Here is a 16,481-nt window from a genome sequence, read left to right on the forward strand (position 1 = left end):
ACCAGCTGCTGCACTCATCCAGGTAAGAGATGATGATAGCTTTGACTAGATTTGTAGCCGCAGAAGTAGTAAAGCCACAGGATTTACTGATGAGTTGAAAATTTGGGTTTTTTTTTTTTTTTTTCTTTTTGGCTTTTGAGATAAAGTGAGAGCCCCTCATGGACTTTTGAGGGCTTTTGACCTGAGCTATTGGAAGAATGGAACTTGTGTTATCTGAGATGAGGAAGATGGGGCATTGGCTTTTAGGCAGTAGGGTCAAGAGAAGCATGTTGTTTAGATAGGGTGGACTCAAGAATGCTTATGGGCAGAAGAGAGAGTCTAGAGAAAGGCATAAAAATGTGAAGCAAGTTTTATGAGAATACAACAAATAAAGAAGGTTTGGTGTTGGAGAAAAGAAAGAATAATTCCTTTACTGAGAAAGCAACAAATAAAATTAAAGTGATCAATAGGAAAGTTGAAGGGATTATACACTGGATATCTTAGTGATCATATTTCAATTGCCTCAAGTTCAGAGAATGAAGTTGAGATTAGATAGTTAAGATATTAAATAGCTTATAGGAACTAAAGTAGAGTCAACCAGAGATAAATAAGAACACTTTCAGCGGCATTACAACCCAGATAGTACTAGCAGGAATTTGTACTATGTTTCAACAAATCTGAAACAAAAAACTGGTTAGAAGATACATCAATATTTCATCTACCACCAATAGGAAAAACAAAATACCCAAGATAGGTCCATGTAAAGCTGGGTCACCAAAGGCTAAATCCTCAGTGTAAGACTAAACAAGGCATAAACCCACCCACATGGAAAGTTACATGCCTCAACCTTGGCTCTGGGTATAGGCAGGTGTAAAAAAAATCTGAAGAATTTGAATCACAAGTTAATACTCGTGCAGATCTACAGTCTAAATTTCTACCACTAATATATCCAAAACACCTTAAGCAGAAAAATTCAGCAGTATGAAGTTGATGGTGCCCCAAGGTAATTGGCAGAAGCTAATAAAAATCCTCCCTGGAAGAACTCGTTCAATCCAGGTCTACAGGAATTGTAAGAGGCATTCTGGTTTTAGAATGTTAAAATGTGAAAAGATGTGTTTTAGAAATAAGGCATGCAAACTGGCCTGCATAGCTAGTGACTTCTCCAGCATCCCAAGCAGTCTGGGGCAGTGAAAAGGTTTGGTAAGTTTCAAGTGGATCTGATTAGGTAACCATAAGGGAGAAAGAAATAATGTAAAGGAGGAAGAGGGAGTTGTACAGCCCCTCCACACCTCTCTTTATTCTGGAAGTTGGTGGTTAGGCTCTCAGAAATGACAGATAGATAACACCCAGTCTGCCCTCTTTCCTCCCATACCCAAGGGAGATGTTGAATTTCCCAGAGCCTAGAACGGTGCCTGGCACATAGTAAATGTTCCATAGATATTTGAATGAATAAATCAATGAGTAATTTTCGCACCCCTCTCTCACTTAGCTTGACTAGACCTCAGAATCTTTTTAAATACAGCAATCATAATAAATCAAGGTTGGCATAGATTTGAAGCCTATTTTCCACCTCTGAGTTAGAGATTTTGAGGCAGAAAATAATTTCATAAAAACAAAGTACTGGCCTTTGAAGTCATAAAGCCTAAACCAGAGTTCCAATTATGTAAGAGATGTAATGAGTCTTTTAATATCAATGCCAGTTTTTCCATTTGGAAAAGGAGGAATAATTTCTTTTCTGCCTATCTTAGAGGGATGTAATGAGTCTCAAGAAAGATGATGGATGTGGAGTGCTTTCTCCATTGACGTGCTTAGAAAGCGAGCTTTGTGATATTTTAGGCATCTTATTTTTACATCTGTATTCAGGATTATGGACTTAAATAGAAAAAGACCAAAGCAAAGAAAGAGTTTCTGAGATGTTAAGAAGAATTACTAGTGTCTAGTTTTTGGAAACTGGGCATACAAGTGTTGGATAATTCCTACAGTCTGGAACATATATTACTTAAAGGGCAGTGGGGCTATTATCAGGTCTAAGGTTGCTGATAAAGACCGCTAGTTTTTGGAAAGAAGTTCATTCTGATGTGTTCGATTCTGGATAAGATTGCTTGGTGTGATGAGTATGAGACAGGGAAGAACCTAGGATTTATGGCCCACTGGGATTTCTTTTCTTGAACGATAAGATGAATTCATGTAGGAAAATAAAGGTAAAAGATTATGTATTGTTATGTAAGATTACTTTCAAAATGTTTGGATGTGTTTTTAAAGGTTATGGCTGACCTTATTGGGAGTCAGAGCGGACGTTGCAACCCCAGGGACTATGGCTTAGGCTGACCTTGGAGGATGTGGCTGGTTAGGGTCAGCATATGCTGCACGGTTCATCCATAATTCAACTTCTGGACAAATATTATGAATTTTATTTAGACTGATAATAACTTAGATGAATCTTAGGTTTCTTCAATCTATACATCAAAGTTCTAGCATTTTAGAACTAAATGAAATTTAAAGGGTGGTTTCTGGCCGTTGTCTAGTACTCATCTATTTGTTGGATAAATGTTTGCAATTTGAGCACAAACAAATTTTGCTCACTTAAAAAAATTTCCATAGCCTTTTATCTTTTAATATTCTGCAAAATATTATTATTGGTGAGTTATGAGCTGAAACATATATATATGTATATATTACATTTTACTTGTCAAACTTGACTCTGCCATTTATTTTATTTTCTCCACTCTCCTCTACCCCAGCTTATGTACCTGGAAAATAATAGTACCACAAGATAAAATCATCCTGATAAAATTTACAAATTTAGACATAGAAAATCAAGTTGGGTGTGATCATGATTTTGTATCTTTACAATCAAGCACTGGAATGCTAATTAGTAAGTATGCTATGTTTATTTGTATTGTTTTAAAGTATCTAAAAAACCAAAGACATGCTAAAAGATCTAAAACAAAATTTCTGCACACAGGGCAATCATTTAATCTTACATACAGTGTGTGGGGGTGGGGTGTAAGAGTGGAGACAATGAAAGACATTGACCATTCTCTTCAGTGTTTTTCTAAGCTAGGGACAAAATATCAAAGTATCGCATTCTTTTCTCAAGTTCAATAACAATGTTGAATGAAATTGATGTCATAATTGCCAGAAAACTTCCTTTTGAGGCAGTTTTTTTATATTTTTATCACAAAAGTGGGTGCATATTGATCAAATTTGGTAAATACATATGAGCAAAAAGAAAATGTAAGCCATTCATAACCCTATCACTTAGAGATAACCACTGTTTGCATTTTGATGTATATACCTTTACATACACACTTTGAACTTTACATTGTTCCATAATTTTTTTCTCATGACCCTATAGATCATTTTGTGTCATTACACTTCTTTTTATTAAACACCTCTTATAAGGTATGTACACATAATTGATGTGTCTAACTTTTGTGAAATACTGTGTGGTTAAATATGATAGAAGATCTCCATGACTGACATACACCTCGATCTCTAAGTCTCCATCTGGCCAATGGTTAGGACAAATTTCTCTTCACACATAGATAGGTTGCTATAGACAAAGTATCATGTTAGGAGTTATAATATTGATTGACTAAATGATTTCATTCTCAAGACTGCTATTTACCCAGCAATCAGTTTTTACAACCAATCATTTGTTAAAAATTATGTCAGAGAGTACCATGCCAGGTACAAGGCAGTCTCTGCCCAAATGAGCTTGTAGTTTGAGGTAACTAAAGGTGTGTGATAAAGTAGGAAATGACATAGAACTGGGAATGTGCTGTGTTGATTCAAGAAAAGGCAGTTCTTATTTCCAATTGGGGTCTGGAAGGGCTAATGGGAGAACCGAACTTTGAGCTAAGCCTTGGACACGTGAGACCGAGAGTGAGGAAGTGAAGGGGACGGCAAAACTGCTGAAGCAGAGGATGTGGCATGTCCAAAGGGGCCACTGGATAGTTTGGCCTGTTTAGAACAGAGAACTCATGGAAGATAACATTAGAAAAATAAACACATGCAAGTTTCTACCACTTTTCAGTCATTTCTTTTCCTTTTCAGGTAGGGTCTGTGGGGATACACTGCCCTCACCATTGCTGACAGAGACCAGTGAGGCCACAGGTACGTTTGTTTCTGATACAGAAAACAGGGGCAGCGGATTTGAGCTTACCTGTACTGCTGTACAGAATTCAGAAGCAGGTATTTCAGGTATTTAATTCCCTGCTGTTTTTCCATGATGTGGGGCTGAGGAAGAGGAAATGCCTTTGGCCATTCACTGAATGTCCTCAATACTTGCACAGGTTCAGGTTATTGGAGTGTGGCTGTATTGGCAGAAGAAGGGACAATTCACTCTGCCAGTTGTCCTGACTCATATCCCTGCAGTGTACAGTGTCATCGGTTCATTCGTGCTCCAGAGAAACACGTTATAAAGGTAGGCAGCTAAGGAATCTCTCCACTCCACAGAGAACTCAGCTATGTTAGTTAAGCAGAACTTAATTCATCTGGATTGTTAAATTGCCATTATGATGAGGAGCTGCTTTTTGTCATTTTTTACTCTCACAAGGGCTCTCTGTGTGTGTGACCTTAAAGATTTCAGTGCTTTAAAGTGCATACAGTTAAAAGTAAGGCCTCTTCTCATCAGATTCCCATCCTACGCCCTGGAGGCAAACACTGATTAATTACGACAGCACCCCTAGAGAGGTATTCTGAGCATTTACTAACACACACACACACACACACACACACACACACACTTATGTTGCTTGGCAATGTTTTGTCCACTGTAAAATATCTCAAAGATACTTCCAGATGCACCTACAGAGCTCTTTTTAATGACTGCATAAAATATCATATGATGTTTTCTGATTAAACCAGTTTCCTATTAATAGATGTTTAGTGAGTTTCTAGTCTTTGTCCATGCCAGCAATGTTGCCCTCAAAAATCCCTGTATCACTGTTTTTGGACACATGTGGATATATATAATTCCCAGAATTGGACTTGCTGGGCCAACTGGGTTGTGCATTTAAACCTGGCAGTCATTGCCAAATTGCCCTTCAAAAAGACTGCAGTTATTTACACTTCTATCTGAAGGTGTGCGCGGGTGTGACAGAGCCTTTAAATATACACAGGAAACTTTTTAAACTTCACTTCCATGACCACTTCTCTGTTATGTTTATAATTTGTACAGTTGACCTTTGAGGACTTTACTGTTGAATTTAATCCAAACCATATTTATGAGGCGGTTGTGATTTATGGTGATTCCAAAGAAGAACCTGAGTTAGGTGGGTAATGTTCTGTCCTTTAAATTTGAAAAGCTTTAGATTAACTAGAGTAGATGCAGCATTGGCCGGCTTCCTTGGGTACCATGAGGTAGTGTGGGGATGTGAATTTCTTGCACTGGAAACTCACAGTGCCATAAATCTTTAGCTTTAAAATCTGTGAGTCAGCAATTGATTCACCAGTAAAGTTTCTAATCAAAACTTGAAAAATGTGAAGAATGCTTCAGACTTTTTGAAAAGTGAAAAGGAAGTCCCCAAAGAAAGGGGAAAATGGTAACAGTAAATTTTTAACAGTTATTTAAGGTAACTTTTACACTTTCTTCTTTCTGTGTTAATTCCTTCGTTGATGGTATTCTGGTGTTTGTACCAAAGAAAAGTAACCAGAAGCTATAATTTCTGCTTGAGTCTTACAATTAATTTTAAGACCCGATTTTATAAAACTTGAGTGTTAATTTGTAGACAATGAGAAGACACAGGTAAAAAAAATACAATCAGTTGAGGTTTGTGTGTATGTTAGAATTTAGATGTCTTTATCCTATTTATAAGAGCCTTTTCTTTGATATAAAATTATAGTACATTGTTATTGTGAAACTAATGTTTAATTCCCACATGAGTTGTAAGGCTGTGCTTACAAACCAAATTTGGAGAAAGCCAAAATTGCTGATTCAAAAATTACTCGGGCTATATTTTACCTCTGTGTTCTGACCTTTGAACAATATTTTTATAACTATAAATCAGAGTTCCCTAAAACTTCTCAGCTAAACTTTGTGGAATCTTGAACATCACTCCGCTATTCAGTCCTAATAACATGATGCTGACACATTTTACAAATGATGGTGAAAATAATATTGAGGCTTCAAGGCTAGAATCACCTTTTTGCTCTCAGGTGGGCATGAACACCTGGTAATAGGGACTTTTGTTTATAAAAACAATTATAGAGAAGATAATTTAGCCATGTTTACCTAAACATAGGGTGTTTGAATCACCTTGGAAACATAAAATGCATATTCCTAGGCTTACTCCTAGAGATCTATTATAATAGATTTTATAGATCTTGGATGGGGCCCAGGAATCTGTGATTTAGCAAGCATCTCAGGGTTGTACTCCAGAAATGGCATCTACTAGAACATAAAAAAAAATCCATATATGAAAAGTAGAGATTCAGATTAGAGAATGCAATTCAGAAATGAGATTGGCTCTGTTTTAGAATGTTAGAGGGTTTCACATTAGTAGTTTTCCTGGCACTCTAGAAGATACAGTGTACTTTACCCAGACAAAAAGAATCTCATATGCAAACACCCTAATGAAAGAGAATGGATGATGTATAAGAAAACTACAAATAACATTGAGTTTTGGAGGGAATGATAGAAAAGGTAGGTGTTAGATCATGTTGGGCACAAGGCATTAAACTGTAAGTACCAGAGTGATAGTATAGCTAGCTAACATTTATTAATTACTTGCTCTGCAGCAGGTATAGACTGAGCATTTCACCCGTACTATTGCATATACTCCTCCTTACACATCTAGGAAGTATGTGTGCTGCTCTCCTCTTATAGACGAGGGAACTGAGGCTTAGAGAAATTAAATGACTTTCCCAAAAATGTACAGTTGGCAAGAGGTAGAGCTAGGATTCACACCTACGTTTCTCTTACTCTACAGCAATGTGAAAAATATGGGCGAACTTACATGCAAGGAGAGCAGTGAAGAAGTCGTTGTAAATCATTTATTCTAGATGTATTTGATTATATATGTTAAGGCATGGAGTATATGAAGGAAGAAAAGTCCAGCATGACTTTCAGGATCCTAGCTTGAGTGGCTAGGTAGATGGTGGAGCCATTGCATGATATAAGGAAACATAAAAATGAGGCAATGTTGACTATTAAAATCGTTTGGTTCCATTTGAGACATGTGAGTCTCTATGAGCTTGTTGGAAATCCTAATGGAGATATCTAGCAGTCCTAGGTCTAGAATTCAGAAAAAGATTTAGATTGAAGACAGAAATCTTGAAATCATGTACATGTTAGATGAATAAAAATAGGGTAATGAACAGTACCTTAAGGAATATATTTTCAGGCTGAAGAACAGGATCTTGAAAAAAGCAAAAAGAAGAAAAAACCTGATATTCAGAAGAGATGGCCATAGATTGATCAAGAAAACCAAGAGTAATGTCATGAAGCCAAGGAAGGAGGAAGTGCTTAAAAGAGCCAGATGCAGCAGTGGTATTAAGAGATATATAAGAAATACATCTATGGGATGTGGCATCTAGCATATGAATGGTAGTGGTAGTGAGATCTACAGTAGAGTGTTTTAATGATTGACCAGGGTAAACAAGTAGGGTCAGTTAGTGTGGCTACTTCTAAATATTTTCAGTTAAAAAATTTTCTTCTGTAGACACTTCAAATGAAATTGAACTGACATCACCTCCCAAAACCAATCCTGTATCTGCTGCAAAAGCTATTCCATATGGTGAGTTGATGGCCATGTTGTTATTATCTGTTTAATTTCCTTTCTTCATTAACTAGATGTCTCTTTTAGAAATCCTCATCTTATATTTGATATAACTCTGCAGTGAAGACAAATGGTTCTTATACCTGGGTCTATAAAACTTCCAGAATCCTGTTTGGGTTTATATTTAGACTCATAAATAGAGGGAAGAACAAATAAGCTTTTTGACAGGAAGAAAGGCCTACAAGAGCAATCCTTTATCCTCATCTCTCCCTGTACAAACTTAATATCTAAAATGACTTCCTAGAGTCTATATTTAATATGAGTATGCATTGTGGGGCAGAGGAGGAAAACAAAGTTTTTTTGGTTGTGTGGTCTTTTGTATATTTTTTAAAACTCATACTGGCATCTTTTTAACTTCCTTATGTTCTAAAGCATCAGGTTAAATACTAAATATGATTATTTTCCATTGTTCTGCCTGCATGTATTAAGTATGTGCAAGGTGATGGACTGTAATAGAGAGTTACATGAAGAACTATAAGAGGAGAAAATGTCTGCCTCTTGCTGGGGAGTTGGAGAAGGCTTCATGGAAAACATAGCGCTTGAGCTGAGTCCCAGTATTTCATATAAGAGAACAGCATTTAGATGCATAAGCAAATTTGACATGTTTGAGGATTGATAAATGGTTTCATACCATAAAAATAGAAGGTAAAAACAAGGACTTATAATGAAGAATCTTGTAGATTCATTGCTAAAGGATGTGAAATTTTCCTCCTGGAATGTAAGTTCCATGAGGGCTGACACTTTTATTTGCTCTATTCACTTAATATCACCAATGTCCGTAATAGTGCCTGGAAAATAGTAAGCACCAAATAAGTGTTCAGTGAATAAGTAAATATTATTCTGTAGGCGAGTACCTAAAATTCTGATTGCCTTGCATAGTCACCTGGCTTTTTAAAATCAGATTCCTCAGAGATGGATCTTGGGAACTAATGTCGTTATAAAGCTCATCTTGGTATTTGGGATTTACCATTGCTGATGATGACAAGCCTTTGGAGGAGTATGTTCTTAATCATTTCAGCTGGTTGTGTCATTGGTTTCATCTTTGCTGTAGGTGTTTGTGGCATTCCTCCATTTAGTCCCCAGTGGCTTTCCAGAAGAATTGCAGGAGGGGAAGAAGCCTGCCCCCACTGTTGGCCATGGCAGGTGGGTCTAAGGTTTCTAGGAGAGCACCAGTGTGGAGGTGCCATCATTAGGCCAACTTGGATTCTGACTGCAGCCCACTGTGTGCAATCGTGAGTGAAATTGGTATTTTTCTTATCTGCTTAGCACATGTGTTTATAGACAATGCCTAGGACACAAGGATAACTGTCTAACTACTTAAGATCACCCAGACTGTTTCTAAGGTGAGAATCTTCAAGTGTTATTTTACTTGGCCATCTAGCCTCTTTTTAAACAATATCAGTGAGGAAAAAGTTAATCAAATCTAGAAGAAAACATAGGGAAAACACTTCTGGACATTGGTCTAGGCAAAGATTTTAAGGGTAAGACCTCAAAAGCACAGATAACAAAAATAGACAGTACTATATTAAAAAGCTTCTGCACAGCAAAGAAAAAAAAGTGAGGAGACAAACTGTTGAATGGGAGAAAATATTTGCAAACTGCTCATCCTATTAGGGACTAATATGCAGAATATACAAGGAATTCAATTCAACATTAAAAAAACTAAATAATCTCATTAAAATGTGGGCAAAGGACATTGATAGATAGTTCTAAAAAGACTTACAAGTGGCCAATAGATATATGAAAAAATGTTCAACCTCTCTAATCATCAAGGAAAGGTAAATAAAAACCACACTGAGATATCATCATACTCCAGCTAGAAGGGCTATTAAAAAGACAATTAACAGGTGCTGGTGCCGGGCGCGGTGGCTCACGCCTGTAATCCTAGCACTCTGGGCGGCCGAGGCGGGTGGATTGCTCGAGGTCAGGAGTTCGAGACCAGCCTGAGCCACAGTGAGACCCCGTCTCTACTAAAAATAGAAAGAAATTATCTGGCCAACTAAAATATATATACATATAGAAAAAATTAGCCGGGCATGGTGGCGCTTGGCTGTAGTCCCAGCTACTCAGGGGGCTGAGGCAGTAGGATCGCTTAAGCCCAGGAGTTTGAGGTTGCTGTGAGCTAGGCTGACACCACGGCACTCAATCTAGCCCGGGCAACAAAGTGACACTCTGTCTCAAAAAAAAAAAAAAAAACAAACAGGTGCTGGTGAGGGTCTGGAGAAAAGGGAACTCTTATACACTGTTGGTGAGAATTTAAATTAATACAGCCACTATATGAAAACCAGTATGGAGATTTCTCCAAAAACTGAAATAATTTGGAGGATGACTTTGAAAACAAAGTTCAGTCCTTCCATTAGAGTGCATGGCAGATAATAATAATGATAATGGCTGCCATTATGGAGTCATTACCATCTGCAAGGTACTTGCCAAGCACTTTGCCTGAGTTCACTCCCCTAATAAAGGCATATTGAAACACATGGATAAGTCAAGCTCATCATGCCAGGAATTGAAATGAGCATGATTGTGACTAGGAAGGAGATGCCTACGTGTATTAAAAAACTTCTCCTTTGAATAAGTTGTATTGAAAAATAATTTCAATAACTTTTCCTGAAGAAAGTTTTGAAAAAAAAAATGGGTGACTTAGTCTCCAAGCAGAAGTGACGATATATTTGTGGCAATTGAGGGACTCTTTCCTTAGGTATTTTTTCAGCTGGAGATTTTGATATATGGCCAACTAATGGATGTGACTCAAGTTTTCTAGCATCTTTTTGAAGTATATCAAAAGTGTGCAAGAATTTTCACAAAGGGAACACCCACATAACCAGCACCCGGATCAAGACCTGAACGACTGTATTACTGACACCCAACACCCAACACCCAACAGCAGCCACCTCATCCCCCTCCAGTCATCATTCCCCTAAAAGTAATCAGCACCCTTATATCTAACACCATGGGTGAGCTTTGCCTATTTTTGAGCTGATAAATTCTTTATACTCCCAGTTTCGTCAATTCTGATGATTTGGTAAAAGCTGGTTCTTTAAGATACAGCCCTGTGAGATAGTGCTTGGATAATTTTGAACAGTAAAACATAGACCAGAAGCTACCTTGTTATGAATGTAACTTTTTTTTATGTATTCATATCACTGAAATTAAAATAAGCTTTAAATTTTCTTTTTTTCCTTCTCAACTTATAAAAAGACTTTGGTGATATTTGGTAGGGGATTCAGGGACATTTTATGGCCAAAAGAAGGGAGCAAGATCCACAAGGAATCTTGCTGATCAAGAGGCCACGTGTGTCCTCCCTGGGAGGGAGACCACAGAGGCACTCAGACAGGGGAGTGGGTGTCACCTGGCTGAACTGAACCGTGCATGATGGTAAGGCCAGATGGGATGAGACCAAAATACAAAAAATATTTTCACGTCAACCTTTTCTTTCTCTAGGAAAAATAATCCACTCTCTTGGACTATTATTGCTGGGGACCATGATAGAACCCTGAAGGAATCAACTGAGCAGGTGAGAAATATTTTTAAAGGTCATTCTGTTTATACTCTGAATGTTGTCACATGCCAGGGAATACTGTTAGTTAAAATATGTGATTAGTTAGTAATCTGCTGGTGCCCTTTTATGCTTTTTTATACCACATTTAAAGATGCAATTTTAGGTCACATTTTAATTTGAGAATTAGGTGAAGTAGGTCAGGAAATGCAAACTCAGGTTTATGTGCACAAGTCCACATAGCTTGGTTTCTCTAGGACCACCAGTTCTCAGAAGGTGGTTTGTGGCCTCCCACAAATTATAAACCGAGATTGCTCTTTTGAATTTAGCACAAAGTCATCTTCTTTGTTGATATATGTAAATACAGAGATTTAGGATTACTTTGAAGTATTATGCAAGGAAATTGCTTGAGTCTTTGACTTTCTTATCTTATAATGCGCTTGCTTGCCACTGTGCAGGTGAGAAGGGCCAAACGCATAGTGGTGCATGAAGACTTTAATATTCTGAGCTATGACTCTGACATCGCCCTCATACAGCTGAGCTCTCCATTGGAGTACAACTCAGCAGTGAGGCCGGTGTGTCTCCCACATGGCCCAGAGCCTCTGTTTTCCTTGGAGATCTGTGCTGTGACCGGATGGGGAAGCATCAGTAAAGGTAAACATTTGACTTTTGCATAAATATTACTGCGACTTATTTTTGAAAATAGGTCATGGAAATGATACCAAGCAGTATCTGCTTTAGCCCCTCTTCTTTCTAAAAGATAGAAACCGTATTTTATTCAGTGGTAATAATAGCTCAGCAAGTGAATAGAGAATGAGCTATTTCAAATTTTTCCTTCAGGATAACTTAGATTATAAGTAGATTAGATTAGGGGACATCAAACTTTTTCTCTAAAGGACCATATAATCTTTTAGGCTTTGCAGGCCATATGGTCTCTGTTGCAACTGTTCAAGTCTACAGCATAAAGCATAAAGCATATGTCTGTGCAGCATAAAGCAGCCACCGACAATATGTAACAGACTGGGTGTGGCTGTATTCCAATAGCACTTTCTTCATAAAATTTATTTAGATTTGAGTTTTTGGATATTTTTTTCACCCATCTAAAAATGCACAAACCATTCTCATTTCTTGGATTGTACAAAACAGACCTGTGTTTGGGGGATGGTGCTGAATTGACCCACTGGCTATAGTTTGCTAACCCCTGGCAGACTATAGAGTTCTTAAAAGCATAGCAAAATACTGAAACAGCTGAATGGATTGATACATTTTTTTTGCTTCTTTCACTGTATAAGATCATTTTCTTTGTATGTTTTCCTTCTGTGTGTCATTTATTTGGAATCTGTGAGCTTGAAGGAGAAAGGAATCTTTGCTTGCAGTGTTCATGCTCACAGCTTACCGTGCTACCTGCCGCCAAATTGCATTTTCATAAAATCTTGCCACCCACTACGTGAGGAGTTTTTATCATCCCCGCTTTGCAAATGAGAGGGTCACGGCCCAAAGATTTAAGTAACTTGCTAAGATCCCAAGACTGATAAATATCAAAGCTATAAGATTTGAGACTGGCATGGCCCAGCTTACAATCATTCCTTAATGGCTTCTCGTTACACTTAGAATGAAGTTTGAACTGCTTGGCCCGGCTTGGAGAGCTCTGTGTGATCTGACCTCCATGTAGGTCTCCAAAATCACTTCCCTCTTGTGTCTTGTTGGTTAACCTGCAGGTCCCATGGCCTTCTTTCTTTCGCTTAAACACCAGGCTTTCTCTGCTTTCTGAAGTTCTGCACCTGTGTCCTCCCATTTGGGACATTCCTGTTACAATTGCTGCTTCCCCATCATTCCTTTCTCAGCCAAAATGTTGCTTCCTTTCTCGGAGCAAATGCTGCAGCAGGACTGACCTTCCATCACATTCCACACTCCCCAGTTCATCATCTCACTGCGTTTAAATGTACTTGGCATGCTTTTATGGAATCATTTGCTACCTCCCACCCATGAGAGTGGGAGCCTCTTGGAGGCAGATCTGTCCTCACCACCCTCTCCCCAGGACTAGACACATACATGGCAAAGAGGAAGCATTCAGAGTAAGGATTGGTTGACTTACTGGCCTCAAAGCCCTTGAACAAAAGTGCCTGCTCTCTAACACCTTCCACCGTCACCAATTCTGTGACCACTAGACGACTGAAAGGTGGTTACAGACTTAAAAGATGAATTCATTCTTTTCAGCTGGGAGAAAAAAATGAATTCTCAATGTTTGATACATCCTCAGCCACCCTCAGCCACCCTCATGGAGATGGACCCTGTAAAGAGAATTTTTAGTACATTAAAAAGAATGCAAGATTTAGAGTTGGACCTGGGCTTCAGTCCTGGTTCTGTTCTGTAAGAGATATGAGATCAAATTTTCAGAGGTCTGGCGTTTTCACCTGTGAGATTAGTGTGATTAACCTGCCTCCCGATGTGGTCGCATTACGTTGGAGTAAAGGACTGTAAATATTAGGCTGCTATATAAATGTAGAGTAATTTTTATTAATATTGCCCCAAAAGGCATAGGGCTATAAAATGCTCAACTTTTAAAACATTAGCCATAAATCTAAAATGATAGAATAAGTCATGCAAAATACAAGTTAGCACGGGCCTGCCTGAGGGTCATCAAGTATGAGAAGAAATTGTTTATTGTTACCTCAAATTGAAGGTGAGATTAAGCTTCAGTGATGATAGAGGGAAAAAGTGGAATAAGATTTCAGTTTATAATAGGAAATCATGCAAGCATATGTTATATTTATAAGAATATATTTAAATATTTGTATGTATAAATATGTAACCATATGTATTTATAATCATAAAACATATATAACACTAATTCATATTTTGTGGAATTTTTATTTCTGAATTCTAATGCAGCAATATTTTATGTACCAGAATTTAAATTGTAAATAAGCTAGAAAACAGTGTGTCTAGCCTTGTTTGCCTGCCCATGGTAAAGATGCCAAATCTGGAAATGAAGACATGGTACATGGAATGCTTATATTTCCCTCCCTGCCCCAATATTCTACCTCAGTGCAGGCAAAGGAATGACCACAATTATGTTGGTATGGAGCAAGTCTGCACTTAAATATATTTCTTTAACGTCACTTGTTGCTTACTTCATCATCGAGCTTCTCCCTTTCTGAATCTGTGTCTTTCTTAGATGGTGGCCTAGCACGTCGCTTACAGCAAATTCAAGTGTCTGTGTTAGAAAGAGAGGTCTGTGAACACACTTACTATTCTGCTCACCCCGGAGAGATCACAGAGAAGATGATCTGTGCTGGCTTTGCTGCATCTGAAGGGAAAGATTTCTGCCAGGTGAGAGGATTCTGATTTTGTACGGGAAGGTAGAAAATTGCCTTTTGCTGGAGAGTCTCCTTAGACAGAAGGAAACCACTCTTGAAGCCACTGTGACCAAGCTGGCCCTGTGCCTCAAACATCAACCACATTTTGGCATGAGGGCTGGCAGGATAAGAGGAAGAGCAAGTCACTTAATCCAAACTTGCTGAGATGGCAGAGTGGCCAGTGGGCACACAGGAGCCCATGAGAAGGTGGGATGGCAGCACCTTAGCCAGGCCGGGGAGATGTGTTCAGAGATGGGTAAGCCTTCGGGAAAAGAAAAACAAATTAAGGTTCTAGACTTACGTATTCTACTTATGACTTTAAAAGATTTCTTGTTGTAAATTATTACTAATCTGTGTATTCTCACTTTGTGACATCCATCACAAAGATGTCAGTTGGGCAAGCTTGCTATTGGCAAGTTCAGAATCAACTAAGACAAAGACAGAATATGGATGACTGGATTGTAAAATACCAGCTTTAATATTCAGAGTCAATTGAGGGATGTGACTTTACATATACAATCTAAAGAGTTGCAGACACTCTGTATGTTCACCTCCAATGGTGAATCTGGGGCAGCCCACCTAAGGGAAAGTTTGGGTCTTTAGGGCAGACACACTACTCCTGACTTACTGATGCTAGTCTGGGGTAGAGAGGGAAGAAAGAATGAATCTCTAGTCTTTGCAACTTTTTGATAGTTTTCCCCACCACTCAGTCAAGAAACATGAACCAATGGATGTCACCTCCAGGGGGAGAAGCAACTGGGCATCTAGGTAGCAAGTCATTCCATGTGAAAACACGAAGAAAGAAGGAATGAGGTCCCCCCCTCCTTAACACTGAATATAAGTTTATTGTAATTAAACCCTTCCTTTCATGGTGTCGAGTACTACTTAAATTCTGTTTTGATGTTGCATATCTTAATTTGTATTCCCCAGAAGCAGACTCGGAGACAAAGACTCAAGTGTAATGATCTGTTTTAGGCTGCATAGACATCACTGGTTGGACAGTGAGGAGAGATGGTCCAGGGAAGGGAAGGCAGCCAATATAGATGTGCTATTAAGACAGCTACCACAGTGAGGGACTAAAGCTTCATCCTGTAGGAAAACCCTGGCAGTGATGCAAAATACACATGGTATGTTTACCCATCCAAGGGTGAGGGAACTGGGGTACTTGTACACTACTTCCCAAAAGTAATAGTTTTGAGGCTGCTGTGGGAAGGGAATGTTAATTTCTCAGCATTTTCCACGCTTTGGGGCTGTCTCCTGGGTTGGAGAGGAGAGGAGAGAGGGAACAGCCCTCAGGCACAGAGCAATCACAGGTACTGGAAGATATGAGGAACGTGGGAATGGTGCAAACACTGTCTGCTAGATACTTAAATATTATCTTATAAAAATCAGATAGAAAAGTACTGTTAAGGAATGCATTCATCCTCTCCCTTAGTTTATTGTAGAATTTGAGGGATGGTTTATTGTAGAATATGAGAGATGTAGAGGGTACTAGAGCCTTTGCAGAAACCATTGTTTTCAGTATAAATTCGCCATCCTATCACCATTTTTTTAAGGACAGGAGCACTTTTAACCCTTTAGCATAAGAATCCTTCTTTGGAGATGCGATATTTTTCTGGGGTGGCAAGCACACGGCCTCTGTCCATCCTGGGTTTGATTGCACTAGCGCCAGACATGAGAAGTGCGCCTTTGTGTGACAGGTGAATAGTGCGGATCCTGTTTCAGTCTAAAGACTGAAACAGGATCCGCACTTTTCACCGTTCCTTTCAGAATCATTTGATTGATCGGCTAGGAATGGCGATTCCTTCTCTAGACCAATCGAAGGCGAGGCCAAAGTAACTGGATCTTTCCAAGAGGGGT

The 16,481-nt window shown here is 38.6% G+C and overlaps 1 protein-coding gene across 1 annotated transcript in view; it reads left to right on the plus strand.

The window, feature by feature from the left end:
• The window catches only part of LOC123640574 (ovochymase-1-like), a gene marked incomplete at its 5' end in the record, with an annotated part of 30,406 nt that extends 14,810 nt beyond the window's left edge, over nt 1-15,596 (plus strand). Inside the window, 12 exon segments of the mRNA XM_045555175.1 lie at nt 2,721-2,858; nt 4,043-4,176; nt 4,278-4,408; nt 5,165-5,258; nt 6,014-6,103; nt 6,106-6,141; nt 7,647-7,721; nt 8,815-8,995; nt 11,208-11,280; nt 11,721-11,916; nt 14,441-14,595; nt 15,552-15,596. Of these exon segments, the coding sequence (XP_045411131.1) occupies nt 2,721-2,858; nt 4,043-4,176; nt 4,278-4,408; nt 5,165-5,258; nt 6,014-6,103; nt 6,106-6,141; nt 7,647-7,721; nt 8,815-8,995; nt 11,208-11,280; nt 11,721-11,916; nt 14,441-14,595; nt 15,552-15,596 (1,348 nt within the window).
• Nucleotides 15,597-16,481: the final 885 nt, after the last annotated feature.

Source organism: Lemur catta, chromosome 6 (assembly GCF_020740605.2).
Source record: "Lemur catta isolate mLemCat1 chromosome 6, mLemCat1.pri, whole genome shotgun sequence".
Taxonomy (NCBI): domain Eukaryota; kingdom Metazoa; phylum Chordata; class Mammalia; order Primates; family Lemuridae; genus Lemur; species Lemur catta.